Source organism: Lepisosteus platostomus, chromosome 11, assembly GCF_059453375.1.
Source record: "Lepisosteus platostomus isolate fLepPlt1 chromosome 11, fLepPlt1.hap1, whole genome shotgun sequence".
Taxonomy (NCBI): domain Eukaryota; kingdom Metazoa; phylum Chordata; class Actinopteri; order Semionotiformes; family Lepisosteidae; genus Lepisosteus; species Lepisosteus platostomus.
In genome coordinates, this window is record NC_142621.1 from 39932782 (window position 1) to 39953102 (window position 20321).

The window sequence follows — 20321 nt, forward strand, 5'->3', positions numbered from 1 at the left end:
CATTAAAGTTTTCTGCAGCAAACCTGATATTTCAGAGTTATTAATGACGCATGAGTTGTCTGTAGGTTGATAATGAAATAAGTTGATTTTAATACCCCTTCCCCCCTTAAATATATAACAAAAATAATTTGTGTTTAAATGTGTTACATATTCTTGCCATACAAAGGAATATCACAGAAGATTATAGTTATCACAGAAAGTTATAGGTTTTTTTCCCTAAAACACCCATATACTGTATAATCACACACAGTAGATTTATTACAAAATAAGACCACATGAAATGTATTCCTCCTGCTACAGTTATTGATTGTTTTCCAAACATTAAACATCTGTCTGTACAAAAATGGAAGGTCAGTGTTTTGATGAGAAAAGTTTTTGATGAGAATGATCAAGAGTGCCGATGGTACAGTATGTTCTCTCTGAGGCACACTCTCTCCATTCTGTGTTCTTGCTGTCTCCCTTTTCCTGCCTCATTGTGAAATGTAGGTAGGGGCCACCTGTTATTGATAAAACTGAAAAAGATCTTTTCAAGTTCCAAATGGGGGTGGAGTTGGGTCAAACCACATATTCAGAGAAATCGGAGCCGAATTGGGTGCAGTACAGTACATATAAAATTCATCAGTAAAGATACAAACTTATAGTTACATGTGCCATGCATCTGTACTATGACTTAAGTTTTTAGTTTGGCTTTGCTAACCATAGTTGTTTTTAATTATAATTTACATTGCATGGCATGTCTTCAAAGCAGATCTTAGTAGTTTTATATTCTTTGCCTGAACTGGACAGGTCCTGTTAAAAAATGTGGACAAAAAAGTAATCTAAAGATGACCCTTACCAATGAGAATTCACTGGTTACTTTTTCCACAAAAAAATGATGTTATAGACTCACTAGTTAAATGTTTTTGATTATAAACAGTGTTTTATTTTTCTCTAAATCCACCTACCTTTTATTATTTCATGTATATGGTATAAACACATGAAACATGGAATTTTTTATTGCTTCATGGATGCGCTTTAAAGAGAGTGTCTTTACTGTATTGCATTATCCTGCATTTCAAAGGGAAACTTACAAAAAAAACATATCTGAGTGACATTCTCTTTTCATAGGGGCATATAGGTTTTGGCACAGGTGATAGTTTGACAGAAGCCTGATAAAACAGTGGAGTCATACACTGGTCTATCTAGGGTTGACAGTGTCAGAGGGAGAAACCTGAAGGACAGCATCATTGTAATGAAATGTGTTAGTTCAAGATCTCAGCTTGCTATCCCCTGAGTATTCCTAGGCTATCAGTTGTCACTGGGTATCTATTGTTTCCCTTCACTAGGGGCACAGCAGCGCAGATATGACAGAGACGAAACCTTGCCTGCATCTGCAGAGAAGCACAACTCTAACAGTGACAAAAATGATCCTGTGTTCATCTGGGGAATCTCACACAGACCAGTTCTGAGGAAAAGCATCTCAGTTGATGATCGTTTGTTCCAGCAGCCACACAAGGAGCAACACAAGCTGCTTAGCAGACTGGAGAGAAGCAAGAACAAGCTGAGGAGCATACATGTGAGTAGCATTCTCTCAATTGGGAAAAGGTGTGTGTGTGTTGGGGGGCGGGCTTCATGTGATTCTCATATCAAGTGCTTTGACATTTTCTAAAGAAATTATTTGCTTTGGCTTTTGTAGGTTTGGGGTTTAAGTATGCTTTTTTTGGTCTATGTACAGTGAGTTGTTGCTGCTTCTTTGGGGACTGCTTAACTTATACTGAAGCACAATGAAGCTATAGCAGTAACTATAACAGTATTAGCACCTTATTGAGCTTGCAAAAAATGTCATGCACATTTTACATGGTAAGCAAATAGGTTTGTAGAGTGTTTGCGTAGTATTGTTCCTTGGAATGTGATTTTATTTTTTAAAAAATAGGACCTAATTGTTATTTGGGAAAAGTTGTTGAAGTTGCCAGGTAAGATCATAGTGAATCTGTATAAACGACGCTCAATAGGACACTAAGGCTTGGCATTAATGCAAGAATAATGAAATATACAACCATTTCTCACATAAGATAGGCCAAATAAAGAGGCCTTTCTGTGAAAGACGTTGCCTGGAGAATGACAGTTCTGCTTCAGCAGCAAACGGACTAGTCCAGAGAAACCAGGAAACCAGTTCTCAGGGATATGTCACATCCTAGAAAGCACAAGGTCATTGTGCTGGCCCAGGGCCACCACAACCACCTTGTTGAACTGTTTTCTCACCAGAGAGTCTACAACATGAGAAAATCAAGGAAGAAAAATTCTAACCAAAATGATTGTATCTTACAACCTGAATGAAAGTCTTTCTTGCACAGAGGCAGTGCAAGGGTAACATCAACAGCTGAGAGATGCTATCGCTGTCTTCTATGGGAAGGCTATTACTGAATACTACCATTCTGCTCTTAACAGACCTGACAGAAGACAAAAAGGTGGAGATGTTCTAGTGAGTGCTACATGTTGAAAAATTCAAAATACTGTAGTGGAGTGGACTGATGAAGTCATTGAACCAAAAGTTGTTCTGGTCCTGCAAAATCATAGTCTGTAAGTTTCAATTTTCCAGCAGCACCACACAAGACCACACTGTGCTAAAATTCCAAAGTCACAACAATACTGAGATCTTCCCATGGCCAGCTTTTTTCCCCTGACACGAGTCCAGGAGAATATCTCTGAGGTCATCTCAATGCCATCAATAAGAAAGCAATTGGAACTGGCCAAGCCTTCGCTCACTCATAGCCAAGCTACACAGAAGCATGAAAGAACATGAAGAACATGTGACAGACCAATTTCTGAGAGACCTTTGGAGTGGGTCTTCTTTGTTTGATTAAACACCCTTCTGGAGAAGCAGCTCTTAATTCTGGTGATAGAATTATTGTTTTATGATTAATTTGAAGTATCAAAAAATTGAAATATATTTATGATAAAATCAATTGTCTGAACTCTTGGGAAATGAAAAAATAAACACTTACAAATTATGAGAAATGCATTTAGGTGTTTTCCTAATTTGAAATAATTCTGTAACAGTAGATATTTTGTATAACAAATAATATATAATATTATAATAATAATCCCTTGTACTTGTGGATGCTTTAGATAATGAAACCACTGTACAGTACATTCATTATAGAATAAGGCTGACTTCATCTCCAACTGAAATGCAGCACCTTATGGTGTATCCTGCAGCCATTCTGCGTCGGTGGCTCACTGCTGGGTCTTTTAGAATGTGGTCAGAAATCAATAAAAAGAAGTGACTAATATGAGAGTGAACTGCCTAGTATCTTCACACTGGCAACATTGTTGTATACTGTATGTGAGACGATTGCTTGACATTTAAGACCCTGACACAGCCGTGAATGCTATGATTAGGACATTTGTCCTCATAAGTTCTACACTTTAAGTGTAGAGGATACCTGATTAATAACTGTCTCCCCTAGTAAAAATGATCTGAGTTCTCACAGTAGAATAGGGACGTCAGCTTCCCCATAGCATATGAAAGACTTTTCAGTGTGTTCCTGGAAGCAGATTGAAACTATTACGTTTTACCACAGAATTATTAGGTTGTATATTTGCCAGTTTGTTCATTGGGTTAAAACAAAAATCCTCAGTTGTTAAAAGGTAATTTATGTTGAATAATGCATAAAGTTGATTACATAAAGTTTTCATTCTAGAATAGCACAAACTTCATATGTTTTGAAGGGTGCTTTTTCAATACAATGCTGGCATGTTGTTGCCTCAAAAGCCCATAACATCTGCCATGAATTAAATGCAACATATAGGTTACGAATAGCACTAAAAGAGCACATGAGAAATTAGCCATGAAAAATCATGCATACTGATGAAGAGTCTACAGGGATCATATCGGAAAGCCCCCCCAAAATCCTGTTTTCTAATATTTCAAGTTTGGATCAATAAAACTAAAATCTTTTAAATATTTAAACAATACTTATCACTCTTATAATATTTACGAAGCATGAAGTATGATTATTATTATTTTTGGCTCTAAGAAAAGAAAATAGCATTTTCTGTATCTTCAGTATTAAGGTAATTGAAACAGTTCACTTATGCTAATATTAACCTTTCACGGAACCCTTTATATCTGTTCTTTCCCTAAAGGCATGGAATTAATTAAAATAAATATCATTTCATCTTTTTTTTAGGAAAGCCTGCACTGTATTTATTGAATTTTACCTCTTAGGGTTATGTTATTGTAAGAATTATATAAAGCACTGCAAGAATCGCAAAGCAGTTGTCCGGAGCAAAATGGCACATTAGTTCTTAATTCCTTGTAGACAAGAAAAACAGTCCTGTTCTAACACATCCCAATGAAAAAAGGTTACATGAGCTACCCTATGTTTCTTTTGCACTGGAATTTTTTTATTTCATTTATTTTTAAAAACTAAAATGAATATGTGATTCACTTTCCTTGTCTTCATCTTTTAACCCTGAATTAATAAAACAGCTTTGGTTAAAGAATTTAAAGCTGCTGTGTTCTTCAGAAACATCTTTGGAACACGTTTTTCATGTTCTGATTTATCTTGTTTCATTAATTGCTGCATAACCAATCACAAAATCTATTTTATTTGCTGAGTGATTTTATTCTACTGAAAATGTGATCAAGGTACTGAATGAGTTTTGATGGGGTTTTCTGGCTTCTTCATACTAACCTTCTGCTATTCGTCACAGCAGTAAGTAGGCTGCAGAATCATTATTGTATGTACTGTAGGAATGGATCTTTTTTATGTTACAAATTGCTTGTCAAGTAAAACCCACATGTGGCTCAGTAATGAAGCAAAGGTGGTCTAAGAATTTCTTACATTACAGTGCTTTCTCACAAAACACCAGTGAAATGTTTGCTTCCTCATAGTGTGTCATCTGTTCGATGACAGTACATTTTTTCTTGCGGTTTTTAAAGACATATGTGGCCAGAATCATCCTCCAACAACAACAAGCAAACAGTTCTGTAACTGCTTGCTGTGAGTGTGGGCTGTTATTACCTTTTCTGAAGAAGGCTTAGAACATACTGTAAGTCTGGAATCTGTAAAAATATGGTTGAAAGCAGTGGGAGGTCCTTTGGGAACTGAGACATAGACTCTGAGTGATGGTTTTCAGTGAATAACCTGATTCTACTTTTTAGTTTTATTGATAAACACGGAGGGTTTTGAAATGCACTTTGGAATACATGATGATGGCCAATTGCACAAAAAAGCAGTAAAAGCTGTTGGCAAATGGAAATGACAAAAAAGGCCTTTCTAAAAATGTACAGTACCGCTGACTGTCTTGATTGATAGTCATTCATAAAATAGAGGTCCTGAGACATCTCTCAAAGTTCTGATTCGTGGACTTTTTTGTCATCAGTAACCTAATATTACCGTATTTTCACATTCAGCATAGATGAATTTCACATTTGGTAGTTATGTTCCATATGGTTTTGCTACAGCATATGGTATAATTTCATATGAAGTAAGGTGGTGCCAGTTATGTCTTAGTTAAGGGAGTATTTTTTAATTATTCAATTAATTTACTGATGTTTCCATTTGACCCGCTGTATACTTGTACACCTCACATCTATTATAATGATAAAGTTTTCATAATATTTTATTAACCGCTTTTAAATTTCTAATTGTTTACGTTAATCGTTTGACAGTTTATAGACTGATCTGTTACTTCCAGCAAACAATGTTACAGTGTATTTTCTTTCCATGTTCTTGTGTGTGTTATATGGGTGCTCTGGTTTCCTCTCGCTGTCCAAAAATGGTTTTATCCCTACTCTGAGTGTGTGTGGCCTGTGATGGACTCTCATCCCTTTCAGGTTGTCTTATGCCTTCTTCCCAGTTTTTCCCAGGATAGTCTCAGGTCCACTGAGACCCTGAATCTGATAGTCCATTATTGAAAGTGATGTGATAATAGTTCAAGTAGGTAGCTGTGTCAGCATGCGTAGCCTGCGAAGGAACAAGTAAAGGTTTATTTTATGCTCAAAAGAGAAACAAAACCTTTCGGTTGTGGAGCCTTCTTTGGGTGTGACAATGTAATCATTTGTTCCTGGGATATGATAATGACTAATAACAGCAAAAAAGTTAATTAAATTTACTTATTTAATAGACAGACTTTCAAGTGTAGAGATCTTATAGTTATAAATCCAATAAATAGATTTTAGTTTAAAAAATCTTGTATTTATGTTGAGACATCACAGACATCATTAAAAAAAAAGGACTGGTCAGAAATTAATCAGAATAAGAAACATTTTAAAAATCCTAACGTATGAAGCGTCTCATAAATAAACCTAAATTTAATTGGAAAATGTATGTCCTGTACATCGCAGAATTGTTCCTTTACTCATTTAAATAAAAGAAAGATAGAAAGAAAGACTTGTAACTTGTCAGTTAGAGGGGTTCATACTATTTGGAAATGACCTGATATTTATTTTACTGCTGTGTTAGAGCATTCTAATGCTGTGAAAGAGGTTTTCCCTAAGCCTTCAAATAGTTCTGTGAAAACATTCATTATTTAACTTTTTCTGTTTTTAGAAACATGCTTGTCTATAACCGCAAATAGCTTTCTTGTGAAAGTCATTTGGTGGGTAACGCACTGGCCTTCTTAATGCAATATATTACAGAGGGACAATGTTTTGTGGTTGCTGCTGTGGTAATGAATGATCTTTTCACAAACATAATCAGACATAATATTGTCTTAGAGTGCTCCCATTCAGGAACTCAAAGATCAACAAGATGGCAGACTGCTGGGGAATTTGATGTATTTATATATTTTGGATAGGCGTAGCTGTTAAAGATAATGTTTGACTTTCGTCCATTAATCTTTCTTCAAACAAAGCTTCATTCAACAAGCAAAAAGTCAGTTAAATTACTAGGCTTTCAAACAAAAAGGAACTTGGAGTGCCTTGACTTGAGCCCTAATACCAAGGTGGAACAAAGTAAAATGTTTTTGAGAAAAAAATAAAAATGAATTTAGAGTTCTACCACACCGCCTTATGTTCCTTAAGAGATTTCATTTGTATTATAATTTTCTTGCAGTATATTATAAGTATTAAAAATTTACAGTTTATTCTTTAATAATTAACATTGATTTTGGTGTGGCATTGTTTAATTTTATCCATCTGTAATATCCATTATCCAGTATTTTGTCTGTCTTTTGGCACAACCAGGATATACTGTATGGTTCTTGTTGTAACAGTGCAGTTTCCTTTTAAAATGAAGAGCAGTGATAGTTTAAGCATGGACCAAAGTATGTTGCTTAAGTACTTTATAATACTGTATGTAATTCCTAATGCTGGATACTTGCAGTCATGGTTCCTCCCTCTTTACTTTACAACATTACAAAAGCTTCAGTAGAACTACCTGATATGTTGGTGTTCATCAACTTATAAAACTATGTATTACATATTGATGAGCGGGCAGCACAATGGCACAGTGCTGTTTGTGTGGAGTTTGTATGTTCTCCCTCTGTTCCTTCCACAGTCCAAAAACAAACTGGTAGGTTTGTTGGCTTTAGGTGTAATTTGTGTGTTTGTATCTGTGTGTGCCCTGCAATGAACTGGCATCCTGTCCAGGCTGTACTCTGCCTTGTGCCTGTTGCTTGCCAGGATAGGCTCTGGCTCCCTCACGACCCTGACCTGGAAGAAGTGGATAGAAAATGGATGGATGGATGTTATTGAGCACCAAAATCGTTCAATAACGAAGGACATTAGTAACCCATCATCATGCTCCTGAGTGCCTGATAGGAGAGGTAGCACCTTTGCACATTGCACTTTACAGTATGTACCCTGTCAGAAATGTGTACTGGATGTCTACATTGTCTATAGCATTGTCTTGTCAATGTTTTTCTGTCTTCGCACCGTAGACCTGGAGAATGATATCTCACTCCTCTGTATACTTGTATATGGCAGAACTGACAAATAAACTTGAACTTGAACCTTCTAGAGTGGTGTTACTGAGTGACGTCACTTGCTGCTGCTAGAACGTCAGTTGCTATTTTGCTAGAAAGTTGCAAGAGCCCTGGCCTGCATATCCCAGTGCTACCCCCTACCTCAGTGGTGCTAGGCGAGCTGTGCGCCGCTCCTTGGGAAATCCTGATTGCTGTCTGTTAGTGACCTAGCTGGGGTTCGGGGCTCGCGACATCTGGATCGCACAGTTCAGCCTGCACTTGATGTGGGTGCTTTTAGTGTTTGAGCAACTTTAATAATAGTAATAATAATAATAATAATTGCTCACACTTATATAGTGCTTTTTCTGGACACTCCACTCAAAGTGCTTTACGGGAAATGTGAACTCCCCTCCACCACCATCAATGTGCAGCATTCACCTGGATGATACAACAGCAGCCATAGTGCACCAGTACACTCACCACACATCAGCTATCAGAGGAGGACAGAGTGATAAAGTCAATGCACTGTAAGGATGGGGATTATAAGAAGGCCATGATTGGTAAAGGCCAGTGGGAAATTTGGCCAGGATGCTCGGGTAACACCTCTACTCTTTTCAAGAAACACCCTGGAATTTGTAATGACCACAGAGAGTCAGGACCTCGGTTGTACGTATCATCCGAAGGACAGAGCCTTTTTGCAGTACAGAGTCCCCGTCATTATACAGGGGCATTAGGACCCACACAGACTGCAGGGTGAGTGCCCCCTACTGGCCCCACTAACACTTCTTCCAGCAGCAACCTTAGTTTTTCCCAGGTGGTTCCGCATCCAGGTGCTTAGCTTCACTGAGTGCCCGTTGTGAGTTGCAGGGTGATATGGCTGCTGGCCATATCAAAGATGAGGGCACAGCTGATAGAACTTGTTATACTTTAAAAAAAAAAAAAAGAATCGTAAATCCTTCTCCTAAAAGAATTCTTGAATTTTGTGTATTTTGTGCTTTTGAGCCTACCTCATCAATTAATTAATTTTCTTCAGGCTTGTGAGATGTTGCTGTTTATAGTATTAATGGACTAAATGGAACATTAAAATAGGTTTGAAGTTTAACACCTGTGTTAAAGCACTCCCCGTCATGTTAAAAATTGTCTGTCACTGCTCCAACTTTTCTGTTTTTAAATGGCATCTTCCTCTTTCACGCCCCTTCAGTTTGTGTTGTTAGACTATGAATGACTGCTCCTCACTTTTTAGCTCTCATTGATTGATTTATTATGCCCAAAGGGACTGATTTAGAGATTTCCCATTAATACGTGTTCTCATCTGCAGGTTTGGAAAGAGCTAATGTTTTAAACATACAAAGCATATTTTTAGATTAAACCTTATGACAGCACATGGCACCAGCAATTTTCCGTGTGAATCTTTTGTTCAGCAAATTATACAATTAAAGGATTAATTGTACAATCAATGAGAACATTTAAAAACAAAATCTCATGTGGTTTTGTTTACCATTTGTCCCAACATGTTCGTTCGAATTATTTGAACACAAAATAGTAATGTAATTATTACAGGCTGTCTGGTTTCTTAGATAGAATTTAATAATTGCATGTTACCTGACTTTTGTTTTCATTGCTAATGACACATGTAAAGCTAAGACTATTAAAAGCAAAAGGTCAGAATTTATGTCAAATTATCTGCAATTAAAAAGGCTATGATAGATGAAGACATTGTACCACATGCAATACTGTGGTTTTAATTTGTCTATTTTTTTCAGAGCCTGGTTTTGATCTGATTTAATTTAATTTACTCAGAAATGAGAGTCTTAACTGCTTTGAGCATTATGTATCCTAGGATTAGGCCCCAAATTTAAGCCCCAAGTCTTAATTTCCTGATATGAAGGCACTGTATTTTTGATGGTGAGGGGGTGTTTTAGCTTTGTCTTTCTTAAAGTATTGTATGTCCTGGAATTCTGGGCCTGAAAAATAAGTTTTCCTTTTTGAAAGATGTAGTTCATTAACACAATCAAAGCTTTTCATGTGCCATTTTAACTTTTAGACATGCCACTGCATGTGCTCTGGTGTCCACTTTATAAAAGCCGTGCAGAAAGCAGAACACTCCAGTGAGTGTCATGTTATGAGTGGGTATGGAGTTTTTTTGTGAAAAGGTTCAAGGTTTTTTATGGGTTGTAAATGAATCACGAGCACATAATGTTCTGGAAAGAGGATAGTTTCAATTGTATTGGCATGCTTCACTTTTCTTTGAGCTAGAGCCTTGTCATTAATTTTCCCTTTGCCTGAGTTTATTTATTTTTTTCTGTATGCCTTTTTCATTTTTTTGATGTGTTTATTCAGGATATGAGTCATTGATGTTGATGTTTGAATGACGATTTTATTGCTGATAGTCGTCAATGTGCATGAGAAATTTCATACATTCTCTGTGCAATATTCAAAAGAGACATTTTTGTTCTTAAGCAAAGATGAAAACCTTTATCTTTTACATAGTCTTATCCATCCATTTTCTAACTGCTTCATCGAATTTAGGGTTGCAGGGGAGCCAGAGCCTATCCTGGCAAGTAATGGGCACAAGGCAGGATACACCCTGGATGGGACGCTAATCCATTGCAGAGCACTCACACACACGAATACTGTACATACTGTACACTGACATCAGGGCCAGTTTTCCCAGAAGCCAGTTAACCTACAGTACCAGTATGTCTTTGACAACAGCCACTGCACCACCAAGCCACCCCTTGTACTTTATATGTTAATTAAATTGTCTTGAAATTACTCCTAGTGTTGAGACAGAAAACAATGATGAATTTGCCAAAATCTTTTTTACTGTAGAAAGGTCCGCTACACAATTGGCAGAGATTGTTATTGATTATTGGCTTGTTATTTTTTAACTTAATAGTCAGCCATTGCTACCTTAACCTCATAAATCAATCTAAAGAAATATAGTATACAGTAGTTAAAGTTTAGAATAGTTTGAGAAATAATCCTTTTTTGGTGTAGATTTATTTCTGAGGCAATGTAGCACGGATGATGTGTCTATACTGCAGTGATTTATATTATTTTAAAGTCCTGAAGAACATTCAGCTCTAATTTCCAATTCTGATATTCTGTGTAATACTGGAGTCCACAGAGTCATTGTGTGTCAGATCAATCTCTTGAACAAAGAAATCATTATTATTTTCATTGTTTCAGTCACATGCCCCATTTGGATCTTTGATCTTTTAGAGCAGTATTGTGAGATTGATGTCACACCTCATTAGGATCTTATGTTGTGAACATAGTGTTTTCTGTTATTTGCTGCTAGAGGTAGCAAATCTACTGTATGATATTTGTCAGTTAAAAAGTACAGACCTTTTTATGACTGTGCTCACAGTCTCAACATCACAGGTTAAAGAACAGACTACATTATAAATATCAGCAGTAAATGTGTAAGTATAACCATTTCAATGCAGGTAGACCACATTTTTGTAATACTAGAAGTTTAAAAGAAAGTATTTCTCTTTTGTTTTGTAACTATAAAGTCCCAAATTATAAGAAGGCTAAAAGTAACAGAACAGAATAGTAAGGCTAAAACAAGCTGTCATGAGGACTGATTTTATTAAAACCCCACCTTTTGCATATTCTATCATTATGTACAGTTAGTTTTGGAATAAAAATATTTTATATTGCCAGTTTTAACCCAAGTAAAATTGACCAATCATGGGTTAGTTACTTGTAAAAAAATGTTCTAGTTTAGGAGCTGCAAATTAAATGGACTTAATTTTGATAAATCACTGTGCACAGTCACAATACTGTGCTTTCTTTACTCTAACGTACAGAGATAACTAATGTTGCCTTTAACTATTTTAAGTGTGACTTGCTATTAAAAGAGAATATAATTTAATGTTTTTAAATGGCATCTCCAGATCATTATCAAAGTTATGCTAGAGCTCTTTACCCAGTAATACTTCATACAAATCAATGCATGGAATTGAAACGTATTAACTGATTCAAAAATAATTTAGGCTCTGCACCAATGTGTGATCTAAATCCATTTTCTTTTAAGATGCTTCTGAGATGTTAAATAGCAAATGAGCTAAATATTTCATCTTTGTTTCTTTAGTTATAGCAGTAAAATGTCAGGTACTATATTGTTGTCAAAACTGAAACCATGGCTTCTTCCAATAAATTGTGCTAGGTTGTCCAAATGCCCTCTTCGCATTTGTAATCTTCCTCATGTTCTTTTACATTCATCGTTGCTATGTAATTTATGTGTGATTCGAATAATCAAAATGCTTTTTGCCTAAATTAACAGCTTTTATTAATTTATAGGAGACTAGGTCTGCATTTTTTACTTTCTGCTATATTTTAGTGGATTTAATGATTACATGCAGTAGCAATAGAAAATCATAAAAGCTGGAAATTCTCCTTATACTAAAAAGGAGGCAAAAATAAAAAAAATGCTTTGTATTAAATGAAGAAAGAAAATTGACTGAGCCCGTAGACATAAGCTACAGATACAGTGAGCATGCAGGAGAGCCCTGATTCAGATTTTAATATTAGAGTAGGCTTCATTTAAGGAATGATATATTTCTTGAAGATAAAGCTGTTAGAGTAATGGCCTGTGAAGTTATATCTAATTTTCTTTGCTGTGAGGATCTCATAAAAAAGGTATTGGGTTTCCTTCAACTCTCCCTTTTCCAGTTTGTCTCCTTTGCTTTTGTCTTTGTGAAAGACATTTGATAAAAACCTGTGTGTTCAGCATAGTATAGCCGCTTCAAGACTGAAATAAAATTTTGTTAAATCCATATCAGTTTCAATAAGAATGAGCCATAAGCTATACTTTGTTTTTGTTTAGAATTTTTTTGAGACTGAAAAAACTTTTTTTGAGATCGTGTTTGTGTATGCTTATGTTTACCAATTTTCATTTCATATTCATAATTCAATTCATTAAGTGGACTAAGTATATTAAATAATATATACACAGTTCTGGTGAGTAGAACCCACAGACTCAAGAAAAATCATAGTAATTGAATGGAACTAGTAAAAAAAATGTTTTTAATGTAATATGCTCTTGCAAATATAAATCTGTGTAACATTTCTTCAATTTATAATATGTTTTTTGTGGTTCAAAAAGTTTATTTAAAAAACCTGGAGTCTAGTAAACATTTGTGTTTTTCATTAATTGTAGTAGATGTTGGTGCTTTACCTTCTTGTGACTTCTTATTCTGTCCTAGTTTGATTTTGTTTCCTTCCTTCAGCTCCACCTAACCAGAGAAGTGATTCTTTACAATTGCTTACTTTTGCTCTGTCCATAGTATTTCAATTGGATTTAAGTCTGGCATTTGAACTGGCTAGTCAAGGACAGCTATTGTGTCTTTCTCCAGCTGGTGTTTTTACAGTATGTTAAAGGTTCTTATTGGAATGTGTAATTCCAACCAATCATTCTATGAGCAGATGGAATTATTTTTCTTTTGATATTTGCCAGCATTGAACAATCTTCTGGAAAGTGTGCTGCTCCATTCCCACACTGCTAAAGTAGCCCCATATCATTGTGGAAACACCTTCATGTTTGGCACATTTTTTTCCTTCTTCAAAGGCTATCTCTGCTTTTATCCAAATATATTGTGGTCAGTTGCTGAAAAAACAAAAGTTTCTTCAGACGTAAAAAACTTTGTGGTTTTAGAAAATATTACCTTCCTACATTTAAACAGCAAAATCTGTGACCATGAACCATTGTCTAGGAGGCAACGTTTCTTGTTTTCTCTCTAAAGAGAGTTTCAGTCATTAAATCACTCAACAGTTTCTCCCTTTCTCAGTATCAGACCTTTAAAAAAATATTTCACAATTGCCTTTCACTACCCAGGTTTCAAGTCTTTGTCTTCACCATCTTTCATAGTCAACACCTATTGAAGCATTCGTTAAATGTTTTTCTTTCCCTTACTGGAATATGTTTTTGTAATACAATATTCAATTTACAAGAACTTTTAGTTATAATCAAGATATGTGGCATCACATGTATGGAACATATGTTTTAATGGCCTTCATCATCTGAAACATTATTTTGTTGAGATCTCTTCCATTACCATGTATTTTAAAGAGGATGTGTACTGTATTCTGTTTACCATGACTAATATTGTTTCAGATGGGGAAGAGGGTAAACTTCGGATTTTACTTAGGCTAAAAGGTAAAGGTAAAGAAAGGGTAAAAAAGACCTCCTGTTCTTTCCATGTAACCATAGAAACCCAAATGTGTTTCTCAAGATTGCACTCGATTTAGCAGTGGCTAAAGTTTTTGTTGTTCTGGTGCAACTGGGGGCATTCATCAAAGTGAATTTAATATTGGAATCAAGTTAATTTTATGTTAAAATATAGAGTTCCATGAACATTATATGACTTGTTTGGACATTTTCACTTTTCCTAAAATCATTCCTTTATACTGCACTGTACACCCAAAAAGTGTGAACAATGGAAATAAGAGTTTATTGTACTCATAACTATAAATATGTACTGTATATTGTTAGGAGAAGGAGGGATTTTTTATCAGAATAGTGGTAAAATAATTCAATGCTCTGCATACAAACTGTAAGATTACAATTTAATGCATTAATCTTTTCTTCCATTCCAATTATAATGGGGTATTCTAAAGAAAACTATTGTTCTTACTTGTCATTCACTGTATATTAGAAATGTTTTTTCATCCTACTCAGAAGTAAATTGTTAAAAATCTTTCTTTAGAGTTTGATGATAGTGACACTTCCATCTCTTTTCAAAATAGCTCCACATAATGTGTTTTGTAATGTATTTTAATGTATTAAACCTTAGCAGCTTGGTAGAGTTAAAAATCACATGATCATGGCATAATTTGAAAAATTGGCAATTGATACTAGAAAAGTATTAGGTGTTAGCCCAAATTGTGAAAGCAAGCTCAAGGCATGCATTATCTGTGCAACACCAGTCAAATCATAGAAGTGGATTTTGAGTTTATATCATATGACACCCAAGTCTAACTGTATACCCCCCAGCCTATGTATCTTCCCTTCTGGCCCCATGTAAACTGGAGTCTGTAGAAAGAAAAATGAAAAAACGTTTTATAAGAGTTGCCTTATTAGTGCACCAGATATACTGTGAAGCTCTGTAGTAGCCAGGATTTTATATTGTGCAATTTCTGTTTATCTATTTGTACATAGACTTACATGTAAATTAATATTAATAATAATAATAATTCCTTAAACTTATATAGTGCTTTTTGGGATACTCCACTCAAAGCGCTTTACAGATGATGGGGTCTCCCCTCCACCACCACCAATGTGCAGCATCCACCTGGATGATGCGACGGCAGCCATAGTGCGCCAGAACGCTCACCACACATCGGTAATCAGTGGGGAGGAGAGCAGAGTAATGAAGCCAGTTCATAGATGGGGATTATTAGAAGGCCAAGAATGTTAGGGGGCCAATGGGAAATGTGGCCAGGATGTTGGGGTTATACCCCTACTCTTTTCGAGAAACGTCCTGGGATTTTTAATGATCACAGAGAGTCAGGACCTTGGTTTTATGTCTCACCCGAAGGACAGCGCCTTTTTACAGTATAGTGTCCCCGTCACTATATTTACTCTTAAATGTTTCCTTAAAATTTGAAGTTATGGCTTTGTTCTTTGTATGTTTGGATATTTATTAAAATCTGAAAATGATATGGAAACGTAGTGAGAATATACCCTGGCTTGTAGGGAATGTTTTTCCCTACAAGGAGATGTTTTTCACCTGAACCAGAGAGATGGAGGGAATAAAATCAATGTATGTGAGAGGGTGAAATCTTTGAGCAATTTTTGTCATTTTTTGTAGTGTTCCTTAATATTTATTTAGGTATTGTAATGCGAGGAATAATGTGACAGCTTTAATTATTAAAGTTTTTGCATCTGTTTATTAGCATACCGTAAACAAGTTATTTTAAAGGCCTTCTTTTGAAATCCCAGAAACAGAGTACCTGGAAAGAAACATCCTAGTGTTGAAGTCAATTAAAAGCTTTAGCAATACACTTTGTCAAAAGCATCATATGTCATTCATACACAGAGAATATTGTCACATTCAATGATGAATATATTGCTGGTTTGTAATCCTGCCCAAATCTCTGCTGAGTACAACAAACACTTCCAATAAAAAGCTTAACACATTTTTTTCAGTTTGGTCACCATTTGTTTGTGGTTCAGAATGTCAGAAACTAATGTAAACTGTAAAGCTCATAAACAGCAGTTTTCTATTTTCTGGTCACATTTCTGCTGAGTTATTTGTGCATGTGCGTGTCTGAAGAGGTAATCTACAATGATCATTTAGCATGTGCTGACTGGTTCTGCCAAGGCCAGACATGTGATGGGTAATTGGGATGTGACTTGGATTAGATAAAAGAAACAGAAGAATTAGATTTCTGTGGTTTGATTTTTTTATGGGCTGAAGAAGGAATGCCTTTCTTTTTGGTGTTCTTGATGAGCTGTCAGGTAAATAAACTATGATTGCGACTGGGAGAAGGAAGTCAAAGTGACGCAAACATACCAAAGTTCTTTGTCGTCTTGCTGTCGGATTTCAGCTGAAAAATTTAACTTGGTACTTGCATTGGTTAAGTAGTGCCAGAAAAGCTTTGTTTATGCAAAGGTAGATGGAATAAATGTTATATATTAATTAGAATTTGGAGATTCTGCTATACAGAATATAATCATTTTGTTTACATTTTTCTTTTTGTTAAAAATATTTATTCTCAGCAAGGGAAGAGTAGTATTTTTGGTTAAAACTTGGCAATGTATAGGGGGTGAACACTCAAATTGGGGTAATTTAATTAAAGGAGTACCACAGGCAATCTGTTTTAGGACCACTTGTTCCTGATTTATATCAATGATCTAGATTCTGCTATATTATATAAACTAGTACAATTTGCAGATGAAAAACAATTGAGATTGAAAAAGGGAAACACTGAACTTGAAGAGTGCTGTGTGTCTTTTTCTTCCTTTAAAACTGGGGAAACCATATAAAAAGGCAGACAGAATGTTAGGATATATAGTTAAAACTGTTTGTTTGGGCCTCCTGAATGATCGTGGGTTGAAGCCTGGGATGCGACACTAGCTGACTGTGGCCTGGATTTTCAATGTAGCGGTACTCATTTGACTGAGGATAGGGTGGAATTACTCAGAAACATAGCAATCTCTGTGGCTTCCTGGGCTCATCAGGCTTGCGTTGGTAGTGGTGAGAGATGAGCCTCCCCTTATGTTTAACAAACATAGAAATCATGAGGGGAGTGGAGTGTAAACATTGGTGGAGTACAGGGCTGTGTAGTCTGTGATGTTTCAGTAGACTTGAAGGTGGCAAGTCAGAGGACTGCCTACACTTCCTCAATGTCCCCTGTGTACAGTTATGGGGTCTATAGTGGCAACCATGAAAAATAAAATTGTCTCTACAGAATCTGGTGGGTATAGCAAAAATAATAGGAAAATATATAAAACATAATTTTCAGAATGGTATAGAATTCCTTATATTCATGAAGTACTCATTAACTGAATCTTATTTCAGGGCATGCTGTGAAACCCCTCTATGATTTCTAAATGGAAGTTATTTAGAGGACATTTCCATAAAAGCAAACTTAAATGTGCAGTTTTGTTTTGGAGTTAAAATGTACCAAGTAGATTATACTCATGGGACTGAAAAATTTGCAGTCTAATTTTAGTACATTTAGAGCATTGTCAGAAAATGGCAGCAATGATTTTAAAATTCCATAAAATTTCTTTCTGAAATTTCCCCAGTTTGGTGCCTTGACCTTTTAAAATTGATGTAGATTTTAGAATCGATTGATACTGCCGAGTTCCAAGTGTCAGGAGTTAGGACCATTTCACTCAGTAAGTGGCTTAGCACAGAAATATAGGCTATGCTGATCACTCCTCACATGTGGTCACTTGCAGTTATAGATTTGTGTTGGTGAATTAAAAAATGAGTCTTCTGTGGCATTTTTCATTTTCCTCTGTCTTACTAAGAATTTATCAGTGAGTGTTCAGACCACATTATAATAGTCCCAGAAAATGCTTTACTTGAGGTTAAAGCATATATTTAATCATGTTGTGGATGACAATACAATTGTTTTTGTTTCATTTCCAGAATGATTTATTAGCTGTTATATATTTAATAGATATATTGTGACCTAACTGTGATCAGTAGCAGTCATCATAAACTGGGCTTAACCATTTGAAAGGTTGCTGAATGCTGAGGACAATTTTCATATTCTTAAAAATTACACAGTTCCCTGAGAAAAGATTACAAACTAATTTTTGTTGTTAAATCTGTATATGGTACATTAGGTTTTTTTCAGTTAGTTAACTATAAGCAATCAAATTCGATGAAATTGATGGTGTGGTTAGTTTAGCATTTAGCATTTGGATTAGTGTGCTATGTTGTAACTGAGGAGGTACACATCGTCATAGTTTATTATGTTTATGACCAAAGTACAGATGCTTTACTCCCTTGTTGCATATAAATACATAACACACACAATAGTTTGCTTTGCTCATCTGTAGTTTCAGAAATGGCTACAGTATTCTTAAAAATGTTATGAACTTTAAGAAAATGTTTGAATTCTTTGAATTTAGCAGAAGGTCAAAGAATGTGCATGCTGAAATTATGACACAATCATGCATCAATTTAAAATGCAAGAATCATTCTAATATTGCACAAAAATATAAAATATTAGATTTAATAGAACTTTAATCAAATGATTTATGTACTGGACATTTAAAAGATGGTTAAATACCAACTTTTAACAAGATTGCTGGACTTGTTAGACTGCAAATTGAAATTGTAAATAAGTACCTATTGTTAGTTGAGTTCTCCTCTACTCTGGTACAGTATACAATACATTATTATTGCTTGTAGAAAACCTTATATAATGCAAATAAGAAAGCAAATGTCAGTCTTAGAAATGCATGAAAAGTATGTAATTTTTGGCTTGAAAAACCCTAAGGAGTTGTTTTATATAAACAGTTTGAGTCATGGAAAAAGATATGGTCTCTGCATAAGTGTGCCTATTAACAAATGCAGCTGATAAGTATCGCCTATAAATCCTCATAATGATGTGCTTGGGGAAGGTATGTCTGAGGCATCAGGAAGATTAGTCATGCTAAACAGTGCTCAGCCCTCACAGGATAATAAGACCTTGTTTAATCCATAAGAAACAAAATCTGAAATCAATGGAACAGAAAATCACATTGATTGAGATTGTATTTGTTGCTGTACAAGCTCTGAGCCCTTCATTGAAACATTCTATGTTTTTTTTTAATTAATATATTCTGTTTCATTGGCATTTTCATTCAGTGGCTGTGCAAGTAAAAACTTTCATAGCTGTTCAACAAGATCATTTACATCTTGTAGTTAACCTATTCTATAGAACACTACTTTAATCAATATGTTTTTAATATAATAAATGACCACTAAAAACAGTAAAAGTTATACTAATAACTATATTAATAACAGAGTTAAATTGAACTTCAGAGATTCTGTCTTGTTTGTGCTGTATGTACATCAATGCAGCCAAGATAAGGTAAATACATAAATGCAGTACCAGCATCCAGACTGTTGTGGTAAATGTACACAAAAAAAAACATTTTATTCCTTTCTGCTGGTAGCTTACAAAAAACAAAGAAAGGAAATAAGTTTCAGAAGAGGAGATGACATTCACTTAACAAGGTGGCAGAATTTACCTAGATTATTAAGAAGGTAGTTATAGTTTTGATGGAACTCCACAATTTATGAAATTGCGAGATACTGACTGAAGCAGCTTTTGCTGGGGCATGATCTCAACGCACATTATTCTTGGCAACATTCCACTAGGGTTATGGTCACGTGATGTGCATATCACATGATTGAAAGGTGTACAGTATAATTGTTTAAATGACAACATTGCGAACATCAAAAGAGTTATGCTAGACTTTTAGTATATTGCAGATTTTATGATAGAATAATGCAGAATAATCAACTTTTATTTTCTGTTTGTTAAGCTAGTTTCAATACTACCACAGTTAACACCTTTTTTCCATAGAGTACCAGAGTACTTAGTTTTAATACTACTTGCACAATCACTTCAGCAGAACTTTTAGATACAGTTGGTAAGGCTATAGATTATAATTGTAAACGCATGATTTTTAAGAATAAGACAACCATCTTGTTAAGTCCACATTATTGATTGAGGATTCTGGTCTGTTTCTGAGTTGCATTCAGCCTTTATTGATAGTTTTGTCTAGAAATTTAGATTTAGAATAAAGTTTTACTTAATAAATTCAGAGCTCAAATAAAGGAATTGGCAGTTTGCTAATGCAGAGAAGCATTGACAGCCCATGGGAGGATTCCCTTTCATAAGATATATATTAAAATTGGTCCTCAAACCTGCAAATTGTGTGCTTTGTGACTTGTGTAACATGTGGA

General features: G+C 35.2%; 1 protein-coding gene across 2 annotated transcripts in view; it reads left to right on the top strand.

The window, feature by feature from the left end:
• The window catches only part of ankfn1a (ankyrin repeat and fibronectin type III domain containing 1a), a 196259-nt gene that overhangs the window by 42064 nt on the left and 133874 nt on the right, over positions 1-20321 (top strand). For both annotated transcript variants that reach the window (XM_088599653.1, XM_088599654.1), the window contains one exon: positions 1326-1555. In XM_088599653.1, coding sequence (XP_088455779.1) covers positions 1326-1555 — 230 coding nt within the window. The remainder of the gene's footprint in view (positions 1-1325; positions 1556-20321) is intronic.